This window comes from Loxodonta africana, chromosome 19 (genome assembly GCF_030014295.1).
Source record: "Loxodonta africana isolate mLoxAfr1 chromosome 19, mLoxAfr1.hap2, whole genome shotgun sequence".
Taxonomy (NCBI): Eukaryota; Metazoa; Chordata; class Mammalia; order Proboscidea; family Elephantidae; genus Loxodonta; species Loxodonta africana.
Window position 1 is genome coordinate 9,658,846 of NC_087360.1, and position 21,870 is coordinate 9,680,715.

A 21,870-nucleotide genomic window follows, 5' to 3' on the forward strand; every position below is an offset into this window, starting at 1 on the left:
GTTTTACTACAATTAAATAAAAAAACAAACAGCAGGTCGAGGCAGCATGAATGGGTCTGGGAGAGCAGAGGAGGCTTCTGGGTGTGCTGCCTGAGGCAGGCACTATGGGAACAGACGTGTGGGCTCACTCGCAGCTGGGAGGTGCCACGGTGACAGAGGATCCAACAGCTGCACTCTCTCCAAGGCCCAAGTTTGGGAAATTGATTCTTCCCCCAGCACAGCCAATCCTGGCTTGCAGAAAGCAACTGGCCCTCAGGCCATTCTCCCAGTGAGGGGTGTTTTTCCCTCTTTTCCTCCCCCAGAGCAAAGAGAGGGGACGACTCCGGCCAGGCCCACGCTGACTGAGGGCAGCCGCCTCCCAGGCCTTCCCTGCAAAGCCCTCTTGACAGAAACCTTGCTGCAGAGAAATGAGGCCGAGAAACAAAAGTGAGTGAGGGAGGGGCGGGTGGGGCTAGGAGGGGGGCTGGACAGTCACCCTCCTGAGGAAACCAACTGCCCCTACACCCGCGATTCAGAAAGGGCGAGGCTTTTGGCCTCCAGCAGGTCTGAGTTCAAGCTGCTGACTTGCTGTGGGGCCAGTCCTAGGAAGGTCACATCACCCTTCAGCCTCAGTTTCCCCATCTGGAAAACGGGCTAATGGTGGTATCAACTCCTCGCCTGCTGTGAAAACGAAATAAGATGTTACCTGTAAGTGTTTAGCTCAGCACTTGTACACAGTAGGTGCTTAGTTAGTGATTGCCCTTACTATTGGTATGGTGGTAATAATGCCTACAGTCTTGGGGTAGTTCTAGACCTAGGACAGTTTTATGGTGATGATTACATTTATCTCTTTATTCATTCACTTATTCTTTCCTTCATTCATACCACATATTTATGGAGCACCTACTGTGTGCCAGGCACTGTTCTAGGCTCAGGAGACACAGCAACAAACAAAACAGATAAAAATCCCTGCTGTCTTGGAGTTTACTTTCTAGTGAAGGAGACACACGAATGAACAAGATAAAATATATGGTGTGTTAGATGATAATAAGGGTAGTGGGGAAAGTAAATCAGGGGAGGGGGCACAAGGTGGGGCAGGAGGCTGTGGTTTTAAATAGGATGTTAGAGAGACCTCCCTGAGAAGGCAAACAAAGGCCCAAGGAGGTGAGAGGGTGAGCTTTGCAGGTATGTAGGGGAAGGGTGTTCCAGGCACAGGGAACAGCCCGTGCAAAGGCTCTGAGATGGGAACGTGCCTGGTGTGTTGAGCTGCAAGGAAGTGAGTGTGACAGAAATGGAGTGAGCAAGGGGGAAGGGTAGGATGTGAGCTCAGAGGCAAAGGGGGTGCCTTCCTGGAAGTCACTGCGCTTTGCATAAACCATCTCTGGTCCTCCTAGGGCTCCTCTTGCTCTGGTAAGAAGCTTGAATCATGCCTGAGGTAGGCCCCAAGGAGCTGGCTGAGAACCCCAAACTCTTGCCACACAAGGAGGAAAAGTGTACCCCTCCCATAGGGGCAGTAGCCGATGATATTGAGCAAATATCATCATACCCCCACTGAAGCAGGTCCCCTCAGAAACCCCATTTTACAGAAGAGAAAGCTGAAGCCTAGAGAGATGAGGTGACTTCCTGTAGGACCCTGAAAACTCTAACAGAAGCTTAACTGAGGCAGCCATCATGGAGGCCACACAGTCAGCACAACAGGGCAGCTGTGTGGGTGGTTCCTCACAGAGTTAAACCTGGAGTTACCATGTGACTCACCAAACCCACTCCTAGCTTTAGATCCAGGAGAACTGTAAACAGGGACTCATACAAGTACATGTACCTGGTTGTTCAGAGCAGGCCTGTTCACAACAGCCCAAATGCCCATCACAGATGAATGGGATAAACAAGATGTGGTACATCCATACAATGGAATACTCTTCAGCCATAAAAAGGAATGTTATTAATACATGCCACAACATGGATGAACCTTGAAAACATGATGCTAAGCAAAAGAAGCCAGACACAAAAGACCAGGTATTATTAGATTCCATTCATATGAAATGTCCAGAACAGGCAAATCCATAGAGACAGAAAGTAGATAAGCGGTTTCCAGGGGTAGGAGATGAGGGAAATGGGGAGAACTGCTTAGTGGGTACAAGGTTTCATTTTGAGGTGATCAAAGTGTTCTGGAACTAGACAGGTGGCTGTTGCCCAATATTGTGAATATACTGAATGCCACTAAATTGTCCATTTTAAAATGGTTAACTTTGCATTACATGAATTTCATCTCAGTTAACAACAACAGGGCAGCCAAATACCTGAATTTCTATGTTAAAAAGACAGAGTTGCAGATTTCTAGGAACCAGGTAAGGGAATATGAAGCCGGGATGGGGTCTGGTTCAGGGACCCAGGCCAGGCCATCCCTGCGGCTGACATAAGCAGCCTGTCTCTCCACAGGGGCCTTCAAGAAGTACAAATCACTCTGGCAGCCAGACTGGGGGAGGCAGAGGAGAAAATCAAGGTTCTACATTCAGGTATGTATCACGACATGTCCCCTGCCCTCGATCAGCACCCTGCCTGGCAGACCAGGAGGCCCAGCAGGAGGGGCAACAGAGGGGCAGCCAACGTGGGGACACACCTTTGTCTGCCAGACTCAGGTGTTCCAGAACCAGAAGACGAGAAGGCAGTTTGGGAAGGGAGAGGGAAGGCCTACCTCACTCAGCTGGGATCTGAGGCCTCTAGCCCCCAGTGGCCATATTGCTGTGGAAAGAGGGTTTGAGGTAGAATCAGATCAGGGCGGCAAACGCAACGCCTACAGGGGCCGGGCATGCAGTGAGAACAGAGTCAGGAAAGGCAATGGGGAGGGATGAGGTCTCCGGCAAACTGGAGAGCCCAGGCCTTGTCTAAAGAGATGACTGCAGCTCGGTGCCAGCCAGGGGCAGCCATGTGACCCAATGTGGCTAATCCCTTCAGTTTTCCAACAGAAATCTGGAATTTTGTAGGAAAACCCTCGTTTATTATAATGTGAATATGTCCGTTAACAGCTTTGGTCTTCCCCCTCACCGCATCCCCACCCCATGTCTCCTCCTCTTCCATCACCAGGTCAGGACCTCAGGGTGGGTTGTACTTATGAACAGCTGGCCCCACCCAGGTCCTTGGGCGACCCAGAGTGTTGGGGGATTCATAGCCCCAGGCCCTGGGGCAAATAGCACCCCCCACTCTGCCTGGGCCCCTCAGCTCCATAGACTCATAGAGAATGTTCTTGTCTGCCTTCCCCACCCTGGCCACTCACATCCCCCACCAGCTTGAAGCCCCTCAGGAATGGAAACTCACTCCCTGTCACCAGTTCTAATGATGAGAAAGGTCTCCCCCCCACCCCACCCCCGCCTTGTTCTGCCTTAAGGGCCTCACACTATGCATGGGTTCCACCTGCCTGGTGGGGCCCAGCCCTCTCCCTCTTGGGGGTGGGAGCCTCACCCAGCCTGTTTTCTTTTTCCCAGCGTTAAAGGCCACACAGACAGAGCTGCTGGAGCTGCGGCGGAAATATGATGAGGAAGCGGCGTCCAAGTAAGGGAGCACCCTGCAGAGGTGTGCCGCTCCCTCTGTCCTTCCCAAACAGGCTGCTTTCCTCTGACCCTCCAGGATCTGCCTCCTGCTTCTGGCCCCTCCAGCACATGCCTCCTCCCTCTGGCCCTCCTAGAACTGCCCCCTCCCTCGGACCCTCCAGGTCGTGCCTCCTCCCTACTGCCCTTCTAGAACTTCTCCCTCCCTCTGGCAATCTTGGAACTGCCTCCTCCCTCTGACCTCCCTAGAACTGCCTCCTCCCTCTGGCCCTCCTAGAACTGCCCCTCCCCCTGGCCCTCCCAGACATGCCTCTTCCTTTTGACCCTTCTCCCTCCAACCCTCCACTTGAGGCACCTGCATCATTAAGCCACCTTGGCTCCAACCCCATCCTCTGCTCCCCCATCTTCTGTGCCTCGCCTGCACCACAGCCTGTAAATGACACTCCTGGGACAGGGACTCCACCTCACCCCTATCTCCTGGGGCTACCCCCAACCCCCAACGCCAGTCCAGCCCACAGGGCCAGATGGTGTTAACCTAAATTAGTCTGCATTCATGTTCCTTCAGGCTTCAAGACATCACTCATTCCACAAGCACTTATTGAGCACCTACTGTCTGCCCAGCTCTGCACTGGGCACATGGTGAATGCTATGAAGGGAAGGACCAGGAGCAGCAAGAGAGGATAATAAGGAGGGGGCCCTCTTAGCCAGGGTGGTCAAAGAGGGCCTCCCTGAGGAGGTGATGTTTAGGCTGAGACCTGAAAGATGAGGAGGTGGCCACGTGAAGGACGCCGGGAAGGGTGCAAAGGATGGCCCTGAATGTGTGTGCACACATGTGTCAGTTTTAGGCACCAAATGCCCCCCTCAAGCCTCCTGTGTCCCTGCCACATGCTAGGCAGAATGGAGACCAAGGTGGACAGGGCTGATCCTAGCCCCCAGGTGCTGGCAATCTTAAAGGGGTCAGCAAAATAAAGGAATGACCCCCTGGGAGTAGTTGTGAGAGGCCTCCGGGGGACACTGTAAAGCTGGGTCTTCAAGCCGGACGGATGCTGTTCACTGGTGGACAGGCACTCCAGGAGGAAGGCACAGCAAGGACAGAGGCCCAGAGGCTGGGCTCTGCTGAAGCTCAGAGAGTGACCCCTTGGGAGATGGGAGGCCAGGCTGCCTGAGGGGCCAGTGCTGAGATGTTGTCCCCATTTCCCCACCCTTTGAGGTCTTCTCCCCCCGGGCTGGCTTCTCTCCCTGAAGAAGCTCCTCAGCCCCATTTCTGGACCCTTGGAAACTGGTGGCGTAGTGGTTAAGAGCTACGGCTGCTAACTGAAAGGTCGGCGCTTTGAATCTACCAGGCGCTCCTTGGAAACCATATGGGGCAGTTCAACTCTGTCCTATACTATTGCTATGAGTCGGAATCGACTCAATGGCAGGGTGTTTGGTTTGGTTTTGGCTCAGGCAGGGGCTGGGATAGCAGGATGGGCAGGGCCCTGCAACCTCCAGAGGCCCCTCCTCAGGGCCTGGTCTTTTTGTCTCAGGGCAGATGAAGTCGGCCTGATCATGACCAACCTGGAGAAAGCCAATCAGGTGAGGACACCCGGAGGCTCGCCTCTGGCTGGAGTGGGGCTTGTTCTGCCCAGGGTCTCAAGCTGGACTGGGGCTGCAGGGGGAGCCTCAATATTTACTGACTTGTGTGCCATGAACATGCGGAGTGCTGGGACCAGGAGCTTCCCAGGGAAGGAAGTCTGGGCTGGGGGTGCAGACAGGCAGTTTGGAAACAGTGGCCCCAGCAGGAATAGACAGGAAAGGCCCAGACTGCAGGGTCAGGGACCACATCCAGGAGGAAGTGGCATGGAGCAGACCCCTGAGGGACAAATAGGAGAGTGAGGAAGGTTAGCATTGCAGGCGGGGTGGGGGATAGCCTGCAAGACCTGCTCAGGTGGGCTTACTGCCTGCAAGGTCTCCCCAGGCGTCTCCTGGCAGCAGGCAGAGGGAGGCAGGGCCTTGACCCCAGCCTGCAAGTACCCACCTCTGGGTGAGCTGGGAGGCAGGTCCCTTCCAACCAGACCCAGTGAAGGAACCATGTTCTGTGGGGGGGTCGGGGGCAAGCCAGAGACTGCTTCTCTCTCCTCCTTTTCTCCCCCTCCCATTCCCTCCAGCCCTCTCACTCAATCCCAGCCACACAGCCGCCAAGTATGCGTGGACCCCAGCCTTCCCTGGGGTCCCTATCATCTAGTCCCAGCCCCGGTCCTTGCAAGTCCTTTAGTCTCTGAGCCTCCGATATCACGTTTATAGTCACGGTACCTACATCCTGCCCTTCCTCTGGCTTCAGGTGTGTTGACATCTGGTGGGCAGACGTGGGTGGGACTTTGAAAGGAGGTGGGTGTGGCCATCGGAAGTGGAATTCCTTGTGGCTGCACTCATGTCTTAACCGTACTTTCCCCATTCTCCCCAGCGAGCGGAGGCTGCCCAACGGGAGGTGGAAAGTCTTCGAGAACAGCTCGCCTCCGTCAACAGCTCCATCCGCCTGGCCTGCTGCTCCCCCCAGGGGCCCAGTGGGGTAAGGGTGGTCTTGGGAGGTGAGACGGGAAGCCAGAGAGGAAGGTTAGGAAAGGCTGTGGTTTGGGTGTAAACACGTGGTGACATTTGTGGGGGTTGATTGTGTCCACCTGTGTGAGATTATGAATGGGTGTGTGTGGTCCTTGTGTGCACACAGTGGGCAGAGCTGTTTGATTGCCAAGGTCAATGTGTAAGTTAAACGTAATTCTATGGCTTGCTTCGCCAGCTGAGGGTAAAAATACAGCCACAGCCCCTTCAATTTTCCAAGTAATGGTTTGGTCTCCTACATACCCTGATAAACAGAAAGTCTATCGTCTTCCTTTGGAGACCTCGCTAACCCCCAGTTGCCTGAGAATTCCAGAACTTACTCAGGGCAGAGGAATCATTCCTGTCACCAGATACCCAGCAGAGTAGGGGTGAGTTTCATCAGTATAGCCGCGGTGCGGTTCCGGAGGCTGCCATCAGGCATCACTATTAAACGCTGGTCTCACACAGCCTGGTGGATGTGTGGGACAGTGAAAGTTGGTGACTTTGCTTGTCTCAGTCCCTGCAGGACTGTAGTGGAGCCACACCCCAAGATCTGAGGTTTAACTCTCTTACTCGGCCATCGGTTCCCAAGACATGCCAGGGTGATTGGTCCCAGGGGGGTTTCCCACTCCAGCCACATGCCGTAAAGAACCTGTCCTCCTCAGTCATCGATCTGAGGTTACTGGCTAAGCCTTTCTCATTCCTCCTGGTTAGTTCCTCTTTTGGGTCCTGGTGTCATTTCCTGCCAAGGAATTTTAGGTAGAGCCACCCCAGCCTCCCTCTCCTCTCATGTATTAGTGGTTTTAGTCTCTCCCCTCCACAAGACCTTGGGCTCCTTATGTAAATTGGTCTTCCTTCTCTCCAAACTCTGCATGCCAAGGGATGAGACACATGACTCCTGACATAATAACAAGGCCACTCTGGAGTGATTTTCAGTCTCCACCCATGAACATGAAGTGGTCAGCATAATTTTTACTTCATCTGACACCCTGATACGCAGGCCCATGTGTCTTGGTCTGGCTGTCTGGATATTCGTATGTGTCTCTTTGAGCATCTGTTACTCTGTGCTGTGTCTGTTCGTGACCTTTGGGCAAGTGACTGTATCCTTAATCTATCTGTGCCTCAGTTTCCTCATTTGTACAAGGAAGACCTACCTTTTAAGATTATTGAGAGGATTACATGTAAAGTACTTAAAATCACGCTTGGCTCACAGCCAGAGCTTCAAACTGGTTTGAACCCGTTCAGTCATGGCCAACGAAGCAAAACCAGAACAGACCCAAATTTTTTAAATCAGCCACAGGGAGCTTTGCTGGCTTGCGGGGTGAGCTTTTCTGAGCACAACAGTGGCGCTCAGTGCTAATTAATTTAATTTTTTAAATGTGGGTGATTCAGAACCAGAACTGGAAAAATTAGAGGTCGAAGCCCTGAAATGGGAGACTTGGAAGAGGCATCGGGAGTCCTTTCAGGAGCTGACGCATGAGACTGGATTATTCGTAGGACTGAAGAGAGTGACACACATTCAGAGTGGCACAGCCGGCCACCAGCTTTGAGCATGGCACCACTGTTTGAGACTGCAAAATCTGATGGGCAAGAAATTTGGTTGCTATGCAATGTGTGTGGTGCCCTTGTTTTTTAAGAGGAGATTAAGTTTCCAGCAAGCCTTCAACCTGTAATTTTTCCCGTTCCAGTTATAGTTCTGGTTCACCCAAATTCTAAAAATTCAAGTCTGTTCCAGTGTCATTTTCTCGGCCATGTTTGAACCGGGAAGAGCTGGTTTGAAGCCCTGCTCATAGCATATGCTCAGTAAATGTTTGCTGCCAGTAGTAGTAATAGTAGTCGTGGTGGCGGTGTGTTTTGGTGTGTCTGGAGATATTTTTGCCCATGTGAGCATGTGACCTCTTTGAGCACATGCATCGGTGTGTGTCACAGTGACATGTCCGTGTGAGTGTGCCTCCTTGATGCCTGTGTATTTCTGTGTGTGTGCGTGTCAGCATGAGTGCTTGGGCGGGTATGTGTGCCAGTGTACTCTGTGTCTGCAGGTGTGTCCTTGTGTATGTTAGCCAGTGGCTGTGTCCCATTAGACTGTGTGTATGTGTCCACATACCTGGTGTCTACACAACACAGAGAGACAGAACACACGAGAGCAGAGATGTGGGAGAGACAGAGAGAACACAAGAGAGCAGAGATGTGGGAGAGACAGAGAGAACACAAGAGAGCAGAGATGTGGGAGAGACAGAGAGTGAGCAAGCTCATGAGAATGCCTGCAAGAGGAACCTGCCAGTGGTTCTTAATTAACCCCCACGGAACCCAGCAAATGCCCGTGCTAATCAGCCACGGGGAACTTTGCTGGCTTGAGGGGGTGAGCTTTTCTGAGCACAACAGTGGCGCTCGATGCTAATTAATTTAATGTATTAATGGCATCCGCTTCCTGTTTTAATTGGCATTTATCTCCATGGAAGAATAGCTGGGGCTGGGGCTGGGGCTGGTGGTGGTGGTGTTTTTTTTACTTTTTCCCCTGATGCTTCTTAGATTCGTTTGTAACTAAGCCTGAGACCAGCCTCACTGCAGGTTCTCTCAAACAGCAACTTCTCCTGCTTCGTCCAGGACAAAGTGATCATTTCCTAAAGGCTGGCAAAGCCGTGAGACTGGGGCTGATAGGAAATTAGGAGGAAGGAACCACCCCCAAATGTAGCCTGTGGCTCTAAGGTCTCAGTCTAACCCTGAGGGTCTTTTGCTGCCTGGGGTGAGGACATCCCCCTGGGGTAGGACCTGGGCCTGATTTGGAAAACCAAAGTTTTGAACATGCTGTTCCCTCTGCTAAGAACACCCCATCACCTGCACTTCCTCATGCAGCTAACTGCTTCCCTTTTTTTGTTCTTTTTTTTAATAAACTTTTTAATTGAAGTATAGCGTACACAAGGAAGTACATATCATAAGTGCACAGCACATTGAATTTCCACAAAGCAAACACACCCTGTACCCAGCAAACAGAGTGTTACCAGCCCCCGAGAAGACCCCCCAGGCTGCCTTCCAGGTACTCCTCCCCAAGGAGTACTACTACCCTGACTTCTGACAGCACCAGTCGGTTTTGCCTGCCTTTGCGTTGATCTTAATGGAATCACACCGTGTGCGCTCTTTTGTGTGGCTTCTTTTGCTCCATATTATATTCAGGAGATTCATCCATGCTGTGTTGTGAGTATTTGTGTGTTGTTCATTTTCATTGCTATATAGTTTTCCATCGTGTGACTATACCGCAGTTTATTTGTCCATTCTTCTGTCGATAGGCGTTTGGGTGTTTTCAGGTTTTGGCTATTACAGAGAGTGCTACTGTGAACATTTGTGTACCTGTGTCTTGGTGCACAGGTGCCTGCATTTCTCATGGGCATACACCAATGAGCGGAGTCGCTGGGAGGCTTAGGTTCAACTTTAGTAGATGCTTCCAAGCAGTTTTCCAAATCACTAACTTTTTCTTGAACTTCATCACAATTTACATGTATCTTCCTCCAGAAACCCTTCCCTGACCGCTCCTTCTCCCTCCTGATTGATTTGCAGGAAGAGAGTAACAGGCATGAAGGCTGGTGGGACCAGCATGAGCAAAGGTGTGGTGGTGGGAAGAGGGGCCTGTGTCACTGTGTGGAGCTGAGCCCTGGGGCTGCACCACAGATGGATTTCCTGTTTTACTGAGGATTTCAGGGACAAGGGGAGCCAGCCCTGCAGTCCCTGCCCAAGCCCTTCAGTTCAAAGCCCCTCTCTGCCCCCAGGATAAGATGAGCTTCGCACTGTGCTCAGGCCCTCGGCTGGAGGCTGCCCTGGCCTCCAAAGACAGGGAGATCCTGCGATTACTGAAGGATGTGCAGCACCTCCAGAACTCTCTGCAGGAGCTGGAGGAGACCTCTGCCAACCAGATCGCAGACCTGGAACGGCAGCTCACGGCCAAGTCCGAGGCCATTGAGGTAGGCTATGGGAAAGGAGCTCAGGAGATGGGCCAGGCGACCCCAGGCAGAAGGACCATCTCAGCCGGTCCTTCAGGCCACATGGACCGGCCTCACCATCTTTCTTTGCTCTTTTAGAAGCTGGAAGAGAAGCTCCAGGCGCAGTCTGACTATGAGGAAATCAAAACCGAACTGAGGTACTGTGTGGAGTAGGGCTCCACGGGACTGGGGTGCTGCCTGGGAAGACAAGATGGGGCTCTTGGCAGAGCTGATAATCTTCCTCCTTCCTACCAGACCCCGCTTATAGCGCTCTTACCTGTTCTTCACTGGTATTTTGGGTGTCCAGTTAACCATCCTTGACCCTACTCCCTCAAGAGCTGCCTGCAGGAGAATATACAAGGTGGCCATCTTGGTGGGCCTGTGGGGGTTGTAACTGGGGTGAAATATTAATTCTCTGAGCTAAATCCGGCCAGCACGGGAGTCAGTTAGCCAGCACCCCTCCCAGGTAACACTGTAATCCATGTCCTAGTCACTTAGTGCTGCCATAACAAAATCCTAAAGAACAAAATTTATTGTCTCATAGTTCTGGAGGCTAAATCGAAATTCAGGGCATTGGCAGGGCTGTGTTCTCTCTCTGTGCCGGCCCTAGGGGAAGATCCTTCCTTGTCTCTCAGCCTCAGTAGCCCTGGGCATTTCTTGATTTACAGAAGGATCCTGGCATTCAGTCTTCCCCTTGTGTGTGGCCCTCTTTCCATGTCTGTCCTTGTCTTTTATAAAATGCCACCCTGGAGAGATTAGGAATAGAACCTACCCTATCTGGTATGACTTTTCTAACTGATAACATCTGCAAAGAAAAACCATATTTCCCCAAACAGGGTCATATTCATGGGTGCAGGGCTCGGGACCACAAAATATTTTGTGGAGGAACACAATCCAATCCATGACACCTCGTTAATGAGCCTGCAACTTAAGGCCTGTTGTTGCAAAGAGAACCCAGTGACATACAGGGTTGGGGGTGGGGAGCAGTTGTTCTCAATCAGGGAAGGAGCAGGTAGAATGCCTCAGGCCAGCCAGCCCTTTTCCCAACCTCTCGGCAGGGGCAGAGTAACCAGTAAGTAAGGTATGCACGGGCTTACTTGTATTTTACTTACTAACCCATAGTAAGTATGTAAGTAACTATGGATTAGTAAGCAAGCACAAGTAAGCCTGTGCATCCCTTGCTTATTGGGTAATCGTTCCTGCCCCTGGGGACCAGCTGACCTCAGACGCTTTCTCTGGCAGCATCCTGAAAGCCATGAAGCTGGCCTCCAGCAACTGCGGTCTGTCCCAGGTTAGTGTCCCCACCACCATCCCTGCAGGGTGGGCTGCCTAGAGCCTTCCCCCAGCGGTGCCCTCTCAGCCTGACCTCCTGTCTCCTCAGGGCCTGGCCAAGCCGGACGACTCGCTGCTTATGGCTAAGGAGACCTTCTTCCCCGCACAGAAGTTCCTCCTGGAGAAGCCGGCTCTCCTGGCCAGCCCTGGTATGAGGGGTGCTCCTGGTGACGGCTGGGCGGTTCCGCTGGGGTCTCTGCCTCCTTCATGTCTGAGCACCATGCCATTCCACACACATATTGATTGAGCGCCACCTCTGTGCCTGGCGCTGTGCTGGGCGCCGTCTGTGATTCAGCCAGCAGGCACCCCCCTTTTGAAAGGTTCTGCCCACACCAAGACTTAGTGAACAGTGGGGACTTTATTGAGGATGTCACAGGGAAACTAGGTGAGGGAGCCTTTGTACCGCCCCTCCCCCCTTAACAGACCTCTCGGAATGGCCTGTAGATACCACTGCTTTCCCAAAATTGCCTTCTTACCTGTACAGAGGCCCTGGAGACAGATTTTGTTCTCTTGCCTCATGTGACCCCAGCCAAGACCCTTGGTTCCTCCAGAAGTGGGCAGGAGTGGGGCCTGCATCCTGGGCACAGGAGGTGGAGTGAGCCAGTGCTTGAGAAGAGGTCCTGCCAGTGGCTACGAATGCAAATGCCTGCCTAGGGTGCAGTGCTGCATATAATAAGTGCTCAATTAATGTTCACACTGATGGGGACAAGGGCTCTTTCATCATTGGTGGAGGGAGGGGTCTCTAAAAGTAGCATTTGAACTGGCTTGGAAGGAAGAGCCTAGAATGGGGGTGGAGGGGCAGTAACAGCCAACATCTGCTCTTCTTGATACTGCTGGCCACTATAACACCTTCCCCCGCCCCGCCGGTCCTCCCACCTTCCTTACTCTCTGAGTGTCTCTCTCCATGTCTTTCTTTCACTGTTTCTCTTTCTCCCTCTGGCTCTGTCTCTCTTTCTGTGTGACTCTTGTTATCTCTGGCTCTCTTTTGTTTCTCTCTTTCACATTATCTGTCTTTTTCACTATCACTCTCTCTGTTTCTTTATCTCTGTCTCTCATTATCTCATTACCTGTTATCTTGTTGTCTCTTTCTTGCTCACTGTCTTTCCTGTCTGTCTCTCTCACTCTTTCTCTCGCTGTCTCTCTGTCCCCCCTTCACCCTCGCTGCCTGTCTCTCTCTGGGTGTTCTAGAGGAGGACCCTTCTGAGGACGATTCCATCAAGGACTCGCTGGGCACGGAGCAATCCTATCCCTCCCCTCAGCAGCTCCCGCCACCACCGGGGCCAGAAGACCCACTGTCCCCCAGCCCTGGGCAGCCCCTGCTGGGCCCCAGCCTGGGCCCTGACAGCCAGCGTACTTTCTCCCTGTCACCCTTCCCCAGCCTGGGCGCAGGCGAACGGCTGGCGGGAGATGCACTGCTGCCCAAGCACCTGGTCCCCCCAGCCACCTTCAAGGGGGAGGCAGGTGGTCTGCTGCTGTTCCCCCCAGCCTTCTACGGCACCAAGCCCCCAGCTGCCCCAGCCACGCCTGGCCCAGGCCCTGAGCTGCCCGGGGGCCCGGAGCCGGTGGAGAGCAGCGGGGGAGGCCCAGTGGTAGCCGTGGCCGGGGCGGAGGAGGAGCAGCTGGATACGGCTGAGATCGCCTTCCAGGTGAAGGAGCAGCTGCTCAAGCACAACATTGGGCAGCGGGTGTTTGGCCACTACGTGCTGGGGCTGTCGCAGGGCTCGGTCAGCGAGATCCTGGCCCGGCCCAAGCCCTGGCGCAAGCTCACGGTGAAGGGCAAGGAGCCCTTCATCAAGATGAAGCAGTTCCTGTCGGACGAGCAGAACGTGCTGGCTCTGAGGACCATCCAGGTGCGGCAGCGAGGTGAGGGCAGTGCAGCCCCCCCTTGCCACATAGGACAGTGAGTGCAGGCCCACCAGGTGGCCACATCGGGACTGATGGACCGGCTCTGCCGCTTCCCAGCTGTGTGACCCAGGGCAAGCAACTTTGCTGCTCTGTGCCTCAGTTTCCTTTTCCTTTCTGGGGCCTGCACTGCCTCTTCCTCACCACCTGGCTCTCCATGGGGCAGCTCAGGCCACTGATGATGACAGGAAAAGGCTGCGCTCCATGGGCTTCCCTATCAGCCACTCCCTAAGCACCTATGAGCCTCAGCTTACCCATCCGTAAGATGGCCTGGGTGACCACCAGCACAGCCAGATTAGATTTTTAGGATAATCCATGACCAAAGGGCCCAAGCTCTGCCCTCACACACACCTGAACTTGAACCTTAGCCCTGCCCTTTACCCACTGGGTGACCTCAGGCAACTGATGTTTGCATCCCTGTGCCTCGGTTTCCCCATCTGTCATCCTCTTGGGTGGTTGAGGATTGTATGAGTGTACAGCACTCAGTACAGTTCCCACCCCATAGTAACCACTCAAAAACCATTAGCTGGGGTTGTCATCAAGTTATTATTTTCTCCAGCCAGAATCACTTGTGGGTCTGCGGATTGTCATCCAGACTACGTGATAGCCACACCATGCACACTCACAGTCTGCCCCTCACTCACCTGGAGCCCCTCAGGGAGGAAGGGGGCAGCCACTACCCCACCCTGCTCCAAGGACAGACCCCCAGCATGCACACCCCCAACCACAGCTGCCTTCTTACCTCCCCAGGCAGCATCACCCCAAGAATCCGCACACCTGAGACGGGCTCGGATGACGCCATCAAGAGCATCCTGGAGCAGGCCAAGAAGGAGATCGAATCACAAAAGGGGGGTAAGCGTGGCCATGGCAGGGGCGCAGGCTCAGCAGGGCCCATGACCCGTGGCTGGTGTCCAGCTCAGCTCATCTGGGGCCGCCCCGAGCAGGAGGTGAGGCCTCATCCACCTTTGTCCACCTCCAGAGGCGATTCCACACAGGTCAGAAACCTCTTCAGCTCTTCTGCCCCTCACAGCCCCGTGAGCTCTAGGGCTGGGAAGTGCTAGGTTCATGCTCTCCAATATGGACCCACTAGCTGTCAACTTAAATGAATTAAGTCCTCAGTCGCACGTCTCACAGCTGGCTGGTGGCTACCATATTAGATAGTGCAATTCCGGAACACTTCCCTCTTCACAGAGAATTCTGTTGGGCAGAATTGGGCAGGATTATCCAGACATTTTCAACTTTCACCAGGAATAATAGTCACACGGATAGCTGAGCCTCCCCCTCCTCACTGTCAGTCTCTCTCTTCTTCTCGATCCTCTACCGTCTCGTTCCGGGGGAGAGACTGTGCTCTCCTGGTTCCTCCCAACTCTCAGACATGTCCTCTCACCTTTCCTAGTGGGCACCTGTGTGAGTTTCCTGTGGCTGCTGTGACAAATCACCACCAATTCAGTGGCTAAAAATAGCACAGATTTACTATCTTGTACCTCTGCAAGTCGGAAGTCCAGAATCAGTTTCACTGGGCTAAAGTCAAAGTGTCAGTAGGGCTGGTTCTCCCCAGAGGCTCTAGGAGAGACCCCGTTTCCTTGCCTTTTTGAGTTTCTGGAGGTTGCCCACATTCCTTGGCTCACAGCTCTGTCATCTTTAAGGCAGCAGCATAGTGTCTTCCAACCTTTCTCTCTCTTCCACCCCTCTGCTTCCAGGGTCACATCTCCTTCTCTGACTCTGACTTTCCTGCCTCCCTCTTACAAGGACCCTTGAGATTCCATTCAGGACCCACCTGGATAACCTCCATCTCAAGATCCCTAACTTAATCACATGTACAAAGCTCCTTTTCCTCACTGCCTCCATTTCCCCATCTTTAAAATGGGGACAGCATTGATACTCCTCTCAGGGCTGTGTGGGGATGACAAGAGCTTGTGCCCGACAAGCCCTCAGCCTGCGGCCATCGTTACAGTTAGTGCCATCATTGTTACCCCTCTGTTGTTGCACCTCTGTGCTGTGTTAGACACTTCTCTGCTGACGTGGCTGTCCCTCCCTCTGGTCTGGGGGCTTCTTCAAGCCAGGGACCAAGTCACCTCCCTGCACGCAGCACAGAGCTTGACTGAGGACTGGGGTGCTAACATCAGCGTTCTCGCTCCATTTTGCTGTGTCTGCTGCCCCCTGGTGGCTGCTTGGAACAGTTCTCCCGAAGCCCAAGCCTCTGGAGCTGGCTGCCGAGGTTCCCACAGAGTTTCCCAGCCCCACCCCCAGGAGAACTCAGTCCCTCTGACCTGGTCCTTGGTAGGGGCAGAGGGAGGCTTAGCCTACTAGAAGCCTATGCTGCCCCATCCTGTATAATCCACTGAGCCCCTACTGTGTGCAGATTCATTTCTTTCTTCTTGGTCAGCTCCTGTAGGGAGAGACAGTTATTCAGTAAACATTTATTAGGCACCCACTGTATACTCTAGACAGCCCTGGTGGTGCAGCGTTTAAAGCCATCAACAGCTAACTGAAAGATCGGCAGTTTGAAACAACCAGGGGTTCCACAGGAGAAAGGTGTAGCAGTCAGCTTCCATAGAGATTTACAGCCTTGGAAGCCCTATAGGGTCTCTAGGAGTCGAAATTGACTCGAAGGCAGTGGGCGGGTATAGTAAACATGCGATACAGATAAGGCTAAGACATGATAATAGGGGGAGAAGAACATGAGAAACTGTCTAGCCTAACTCTCCCATTAAATAGACAGGACAACGGAGGCCAGGGAGTAGAAGACATGTGCTCACACTTACACAGAGACGGAAGGGGAACCAAGGTCTGACTCCCTATACAGTGCTCTCTGCCTGAGTGTCAGAAACAGGCAGCAAGGAAGTTCAACGGGCAACATCACAGCAGAGGAAAAGCTTGCCACAAGCGGGCCAGGCCGTGGGTTTACATTCAGGGTCTGTGAAGAGTTCATGCTCAAGAAGAGGGGAAGTGCTGAGGTTATTTCCCATGCCCCCAACAGAAGCACCTGCTAAGCAGAGGGCACCCTGGCAGTCCCCCAGGGAGGCAGTGAACTATTTATTATCTGTTCTCTTGTTGGTGGGCATTTGGTTGGATACCGTGATTTTCCCGTTAGAATGAATGAAAGAGCTTATTTTACGTTCTATAGACATGGATGTTTTCCTTGTCTATAAACGTTTGTGATCATGGTATATATATTTAAAAACACATCTTTTTTTAGCTTAAATTACTCCCATCATAGCATTATATTAAAAAAAATCTTTTTTAGCTTACATTATTCCCGTGAGCACTTTTTCCACATCTGCTAAAATCTGTCAACCTGATTTTCAACACCTTCCTAACATTCCACCATGTAGTTAGATTATAATTTACCTAATCAATTCCCAGTTGTTGGTCACAGAGGTTGCCTCCAGTGTTTTGCTGATATAAATAACAACACTGTGAACTTCTTTATACCTCAAGCTCTGACCTGACAATGGGCCCCAGCCACCCTGTCATTCTCCCACAGGTGAGCCCAAGAACTCAACCGCTCCAATGAGCATTGCCAACGGCACGACCTCTTCCAGCACCTCGGAAGATGCCATCAAGAACATTCTGGAACAAGCGCGCCGTGAGATGCAAGCGCAGCAGCAGGCCTTGCTGGAGATGGAGACAGGGCCCCGTGGCCGCTCGGTGCCATCCTCACCCCCGGAGCGGCCTTCACTGGCTGCTGTGAGCCAGAATGGGGCCCCGGCCTATGTCAAGCAGGAGGAGGCTGGCAGTGGCGGTGCTGGTGGAGTCAGTAGCAGCGGGACCAGCAGCAGTGCTACACAGACGTCCCTCACGGTCCTGTCCCCTGCCGCCTTCGTGCAGAGCATTATCCGGAAGGTCAAGTCAGAGATCGGCGATGCCGGCTACTTCGACCAGCATTGGGCCTCAGACCGCGGCCTGCTCAGCCGCCCCTACGCCTCTGTCTCGCCCTCGCTCTCCTCCTCCTCTTCCAGCTACTCCGGCCAGCCCAATGGACGGGCCTGGCCTCGCGGGGACGAAGCCCCCACAGCCACTGAGGACGAGGCAGCCGGAGGTGAAGACGAGCCCCCCAGGGTGGGCGAGCTGAAGGCTGAGGGGGGCGTCCCTGAGGCGGGCAGTGGTGGGCGGCTGGCCTACTACCCAGCATATGTACCCCGCACCCTGAAGCCCACCGTGCCTCCCCTGACCCCTGAGCAATACGAGCTTTACATGTACCGCGAGGTAGACACACTGGAGCTGACACGCCAGGTCAAGGAGAAGCTTGCCAAGAATGGGATCTGCCAGAGGATCTTTGGGGAGAAGGTGAGGACAGTGTGGGGGGACCCTGGTAGGCACAGAGGCCCACAGGACCCTGGGCAGGTATTCTACCTAAGGACCTGGCTGCCCAGTGACCAGGAGACTGGGGTCTGGAAAGAGTGTGTGAGAGTGAAGACAGGGCAAAAGCAGAAGTCCAAAAGCCTAAGCCTATTTTCCCCGCTTTCTTCTGTGTTTTTTTTTTTTTTTTTTTGCTGTCCCCTGTGGGTACGAGGGTCCCAGGCAGGGCTGCCGCTCAGTGCTGAAGTTGTTAAAATAGCAAAATGCTTCCATTCTGCTTCGTAAATAGCCAACTACCTCCCCTCTGTCGTGACCTTCCATACCCACTCAGGGTCCAGCCACCAAAGGGTTAAGGGGGGGCTCCAGTGCATCCTCATTGGTGGGCGCCCCTGCAACCCTAGCTGTTAAGTGGTTTCTAATATCACCTCTGCCCTTAACAGAGGGATAAGCAAAGGGTCGAGTGAGCTGAAAAGAGGGAAAAGCAACTTCAGAGGAGGCCTAGGAGGAGGGGCATTTGGGGGTCTTAGAGGCCAGACAAGATTTTTACATGTAGGGGTGTCGGGATGGTTGCTGTGGGTCCCCAGCAAGTACTTGGGGTACGAAGAGCAAATGAAAGCATCCCTGGCCCCCTAGGAACCTCTAGGTCTTGACCTGGGGCGAGGGTAGTGTCCCAGGGGCCTGCTGACCTACCCTGCGTGCCCCACCCTCCACAGGTGCTGGGCCTTTCGCAGGGCAGCGTGAGTGACATGCTGTCCCGGCCGAAGCCATGGAGCAAGCTGACGCAGAAGGGGCGGGAGCCCTTCATCCGCATGCAACTCTGGCTCTCGGACCAGCTGGGCCAGGCCACCAGCCAGCCAGTCAGTGCTGCCCAAGGTGAGTGCCACCAACCCAGACCTGCACAGAACAGCCACTCTCCCATCTGTGCAAAATGGGCAGATGGGGCTGCATCAGCCCCTCTCTCTGTCCCCACTGCTGTGGCTGTGTCCTGGCCACCTAGAACCCTGCAGCTGCTCCCCCTGCTTTCCTGAAATCCTTCCTTCCACCAGTTCTAAAGCTCAGGTCTGGTGCACCAGTCCCAGTTAGAGCCTCTAGGTGGCGCCAGAGTGCCCAGAGCAGGTGGAGAAAATACTCAACATGCGGGCCCCACCCTCTAGACCTTTGTCCCAGAAATCACTGATTGATGGCAGCTCTTTTTCCTGAGGAGCCAGCATGCAGCCTCAGAATCCTTCTCAACACAGGGCTTCGGGCAACGGCAGTTCCCATCCACTCTCACAGGCAGGGTGGAGTGTGGACTTTGCCCGGGTGAGGGAATTGAGAATCAGAGTTGCCCAAAGTCACAGAGACTGGGTGTGCTGGGGCAGACTCTAGCTGTGATGAGAGTGTGGGGGCCCTGAGGATACTGCCTAGGCCCGCACTGGATGAGGGGACCTGGCTGTAAGGACAGGACAGTAGACCTGCCCACTGAGACCGGAGAACACCGAGGGGAAAGGCAAGGACAAGGAGTGTCAGTTTGCCCATCTGCAAAGTGGGGTTAAGTTGATAGCTAAGACAAAACCATATCTCAGGGTCACATAAGTGAACTAGATCGACACGTGGCAGCAGGAACACCTACCAGAAACATAGTGTCAAGTCACAGAAGTGTGAGCCCCGTGTGATGGGGTTTACTTAGAAGTTAACACCCTTAGAGCCGGCTACACGTGGATGTGATATTAGGGTTATAAGCGTATGCGTTATCATGTGAAAAGGAGCCAGCGCCCCCAGTCCGGGTGAAGGGCTGCTCTGCACAGGGGAGGGGCCAGGAAGACAGGGGAAGGCGGCTTTGGCTGTATCTGCGCCTTTATTTCTTTAAAACAAAGAAGAGAGATTTGATGCGAATAGGGCAAAGTATTGACATCTATTAAGTCCGGAGAAGGGCTTGGTTGTGGGGGAGAGTGGCGGACTGATACTTTCTTTTCCGTGTATTTTTATGTCCGAAAATATTTTATAATTTAAATTTTTAGTGAAAGCACTCTGATCCCCAGGCCGTTGTGAGGGCAAGTGCAGCTTTCACAATGATGGCTGCCTAGCGGTGGGCACCTTCCATGTGTGCACCTGCTGTGTACCCGGCAGAGCTTGAAGGGCTGAAGCCTCCTGGTTTGACTTAGTTTGGTTTTCCTTGTCTTGGTGTGGAAGGATTTGACCACAGGCAGGATAGAGCTCGGCAGAGAAGATCTGGGACAGTGCGCCTCGTGGGGCACAGCCCAAGTGAAGGCCGGGAGGAAGGCTGGTGTGTGGTTTGGGAAGAGATGTGAGTGGAGGTGAGCGAGAACACTATGTCCCCTCCCCACCTGAGAACAGGAAGCCAGGGCCCAGAGGGAACAGAGATGGGAGCTACAGGTGCTGCTAGGAGTGTAGTGACCACCCAGGCCCACAGCACCCCTGGCCCATGGGGGTGAGGCCGGCTTGCCCAACCCCATCTCTCCACGACCCTTCCATGCGGGCCACTGGTTGGACAGGGACCGGTGCTGGAGCCCTGCCATCAGGGGAGCCAGGGTGAGCTGGATGCCCCCACCAGCTGCCTGCCACAGACCCCAGTTAATTATCCAGCCTCATTAGGGATGCCCACCTAGGTCCCATCAGTATTCCAGGCACTTCAGTCTTAGCTTTCTCAGAGGAAGCCCTGCTCCCAGTTCCCACTCTCCCTCCCACCTCCTCCTCCCCCTCTTCCTCCTCTTCTCCTCCCCCCTCCTCTCCTCTACTCCTCCTCTCCTCTTCTATCCTCCTTCTCCACTCTTTACTCCTCCTCTCTTCTCTCCTCCCCTCCTCATCCCCTCTCCTCTCCTCCCCTCCCCTCTCCTTACGACCTCTCCACCTCCCCTCTCCTTCCCTCCCTCCCTCCTCTCTCTCTCTTCCCCATCACTGTTTGCTTCTCTCTCCCTCTCTCCTTTCCATTAACTTTTTCTCTCTCTCTACCTCCTCCCTCCCCCTCTCATGTCTTTCTGGCTGTCCTTACTGTGTCTCTTTGTCCCACCTCTCCCTCTCTCTCTCACTGTCTTTCTGCCTCTGCTCTCTCTCTCTCCCTCATTGTCTCTCTGTCTCCTTTTATCTCTTTCTCACTGTCTTTCTCTAGGGTGACCCACTCTCCGTATTTGCCCAGGACCGAGGGGCCTTGGTGGCTCAGTGGTTAAGCGTTTGACTGCTAACCAAAAGGTCAGCAGTTCAAATCCACCAGCCGCTCCTTGGAAGCATTATGGAGCAGTTCTACTCTGTCCTGTAGGGTCACTATGAGTTGGAATCAACTCTACAGCAATGGGTTTGAGGGTCTCCCAGGACAGGATTGTCAGTGCTAAATCTAGGGAAGTCCCAGGCAAAGTGGACAGGGTGTCACCCACTCTCTCCATTTCTCCCCCAGTCCCTCTCACTGGGCCCCCTCCCCATACCCCCATCCAGCACTCATATCCAACTTCCCAGCCCTTCATTAGTGCATTCCTCCTGGTACAGTTGATCCCTAGAGCTTTCAAACGTTTTGTCAAAAGCAGTTCTCAAAGTCTGAAAAGTCCGACAAGGCCAGCGTTTATTGGCTGGGGCCTGTGAGGTACAAGAAGGCAGCTGGTGGTTTCCCACTGATCACCTGGGGTGATGATCTCCATCACCTCCATCCCCCTTGCTCTCTGCCCAAAACCCTGACCTTTCCAGTGGTGACCTGGGCGCAGGTGGTTTTCTAAGAGACAGATGACTTCAAAGACCCCTGATTCTCCTCCAGCTGACCCCCAGCCCCTCTCCACTGCGGGCCGTGGGAACACATGCCACCTGGATGGCCAAGGTCAGCTGCATTTGGGGATGGGGAGGGGACGGTAGCTTCCTCACAACCCCAGATATGGGCTGCCAACCACACCGGGCTGAGTGCCACTACTCAGACTTTGGGTTTCGCCTTGTACTTTTCGGAAGTAATCAGGGCTTCTGGCCAACATTTATTCACTCACAGACCTCTGCCCAGCACATCCTGCTTCCCCAGGCCCTGGGACTCAACCTGCTCTCAAGGGACTCATAGTCAGTGGATAAGAGAACAGTGTTGGTGTAAGCAGACCTGAGTTCAAGGCCTGGTTTTGCTTCTTGTCACTGTATGACCTTGGTCACAGTCTCTGACCTCTGAGCCTCAGTTTCCTCATCTATAGTATGGGATGACATAGTACCTTTCTCCTGAGAAGTTATAAGGGTCATATGAGATCATGGGCGTAAAACACACAGCACTTACCTGGACACATAGTAAGTGCTCAAATTTAAAAAAA

At 53.5% G+C, this 21,870-nt stretch overlaps 1 protein-coding gene across 10 annotated transcripts in view; it reads left to right on the top strand.

The window, feature by feature from the left end:
* CUX2 (cut like homeobox 2) overlaps positions 1–21,870 on the top strand; it is a 162,219-nt gene that overhangs the window by 128,895 nt on the left and 11,454 nt on the right. For 4 of the 10 annotated variants that reach the window (XM_064272200.1, XM_023539304.2, XM_064272197.1 and 1 more), the window contains 13 exons: positions 303–426; positions 2,416–2,492; positions 3,459–3,525; positions 5,048–5,096; positions 5,965–6,069; positions 9,857–10,048; positions 10,166–10,224; positions 11,309–11,357; positions 11,448–11,547; positions 12,587–13,261; positions 14,051–14,152; positions 16,788–17,590; positions 18,316–18,475. In XM_064272200.1, coding sequence (XP_064128270.1) covers positions 303–426; positions 2,416–2,492; positions 3,459–3,525; positions 5,048–5,096; positions 5,965–6,069; positions 9,857–10,048; positions 10,166–10,224; positions 11,309–11,357; positions 11,448–11,547; positions 12,587–13,261; positions 14,051–14,152; positions 16,788–17,590; positions 18,316–18,475 — 2,562 coding nt within the window. The other 6 variants (XM_064272199.1, XM_064272202.1, XM_064272205.1 and 3 more) reach the window with 6 other exon arrangements.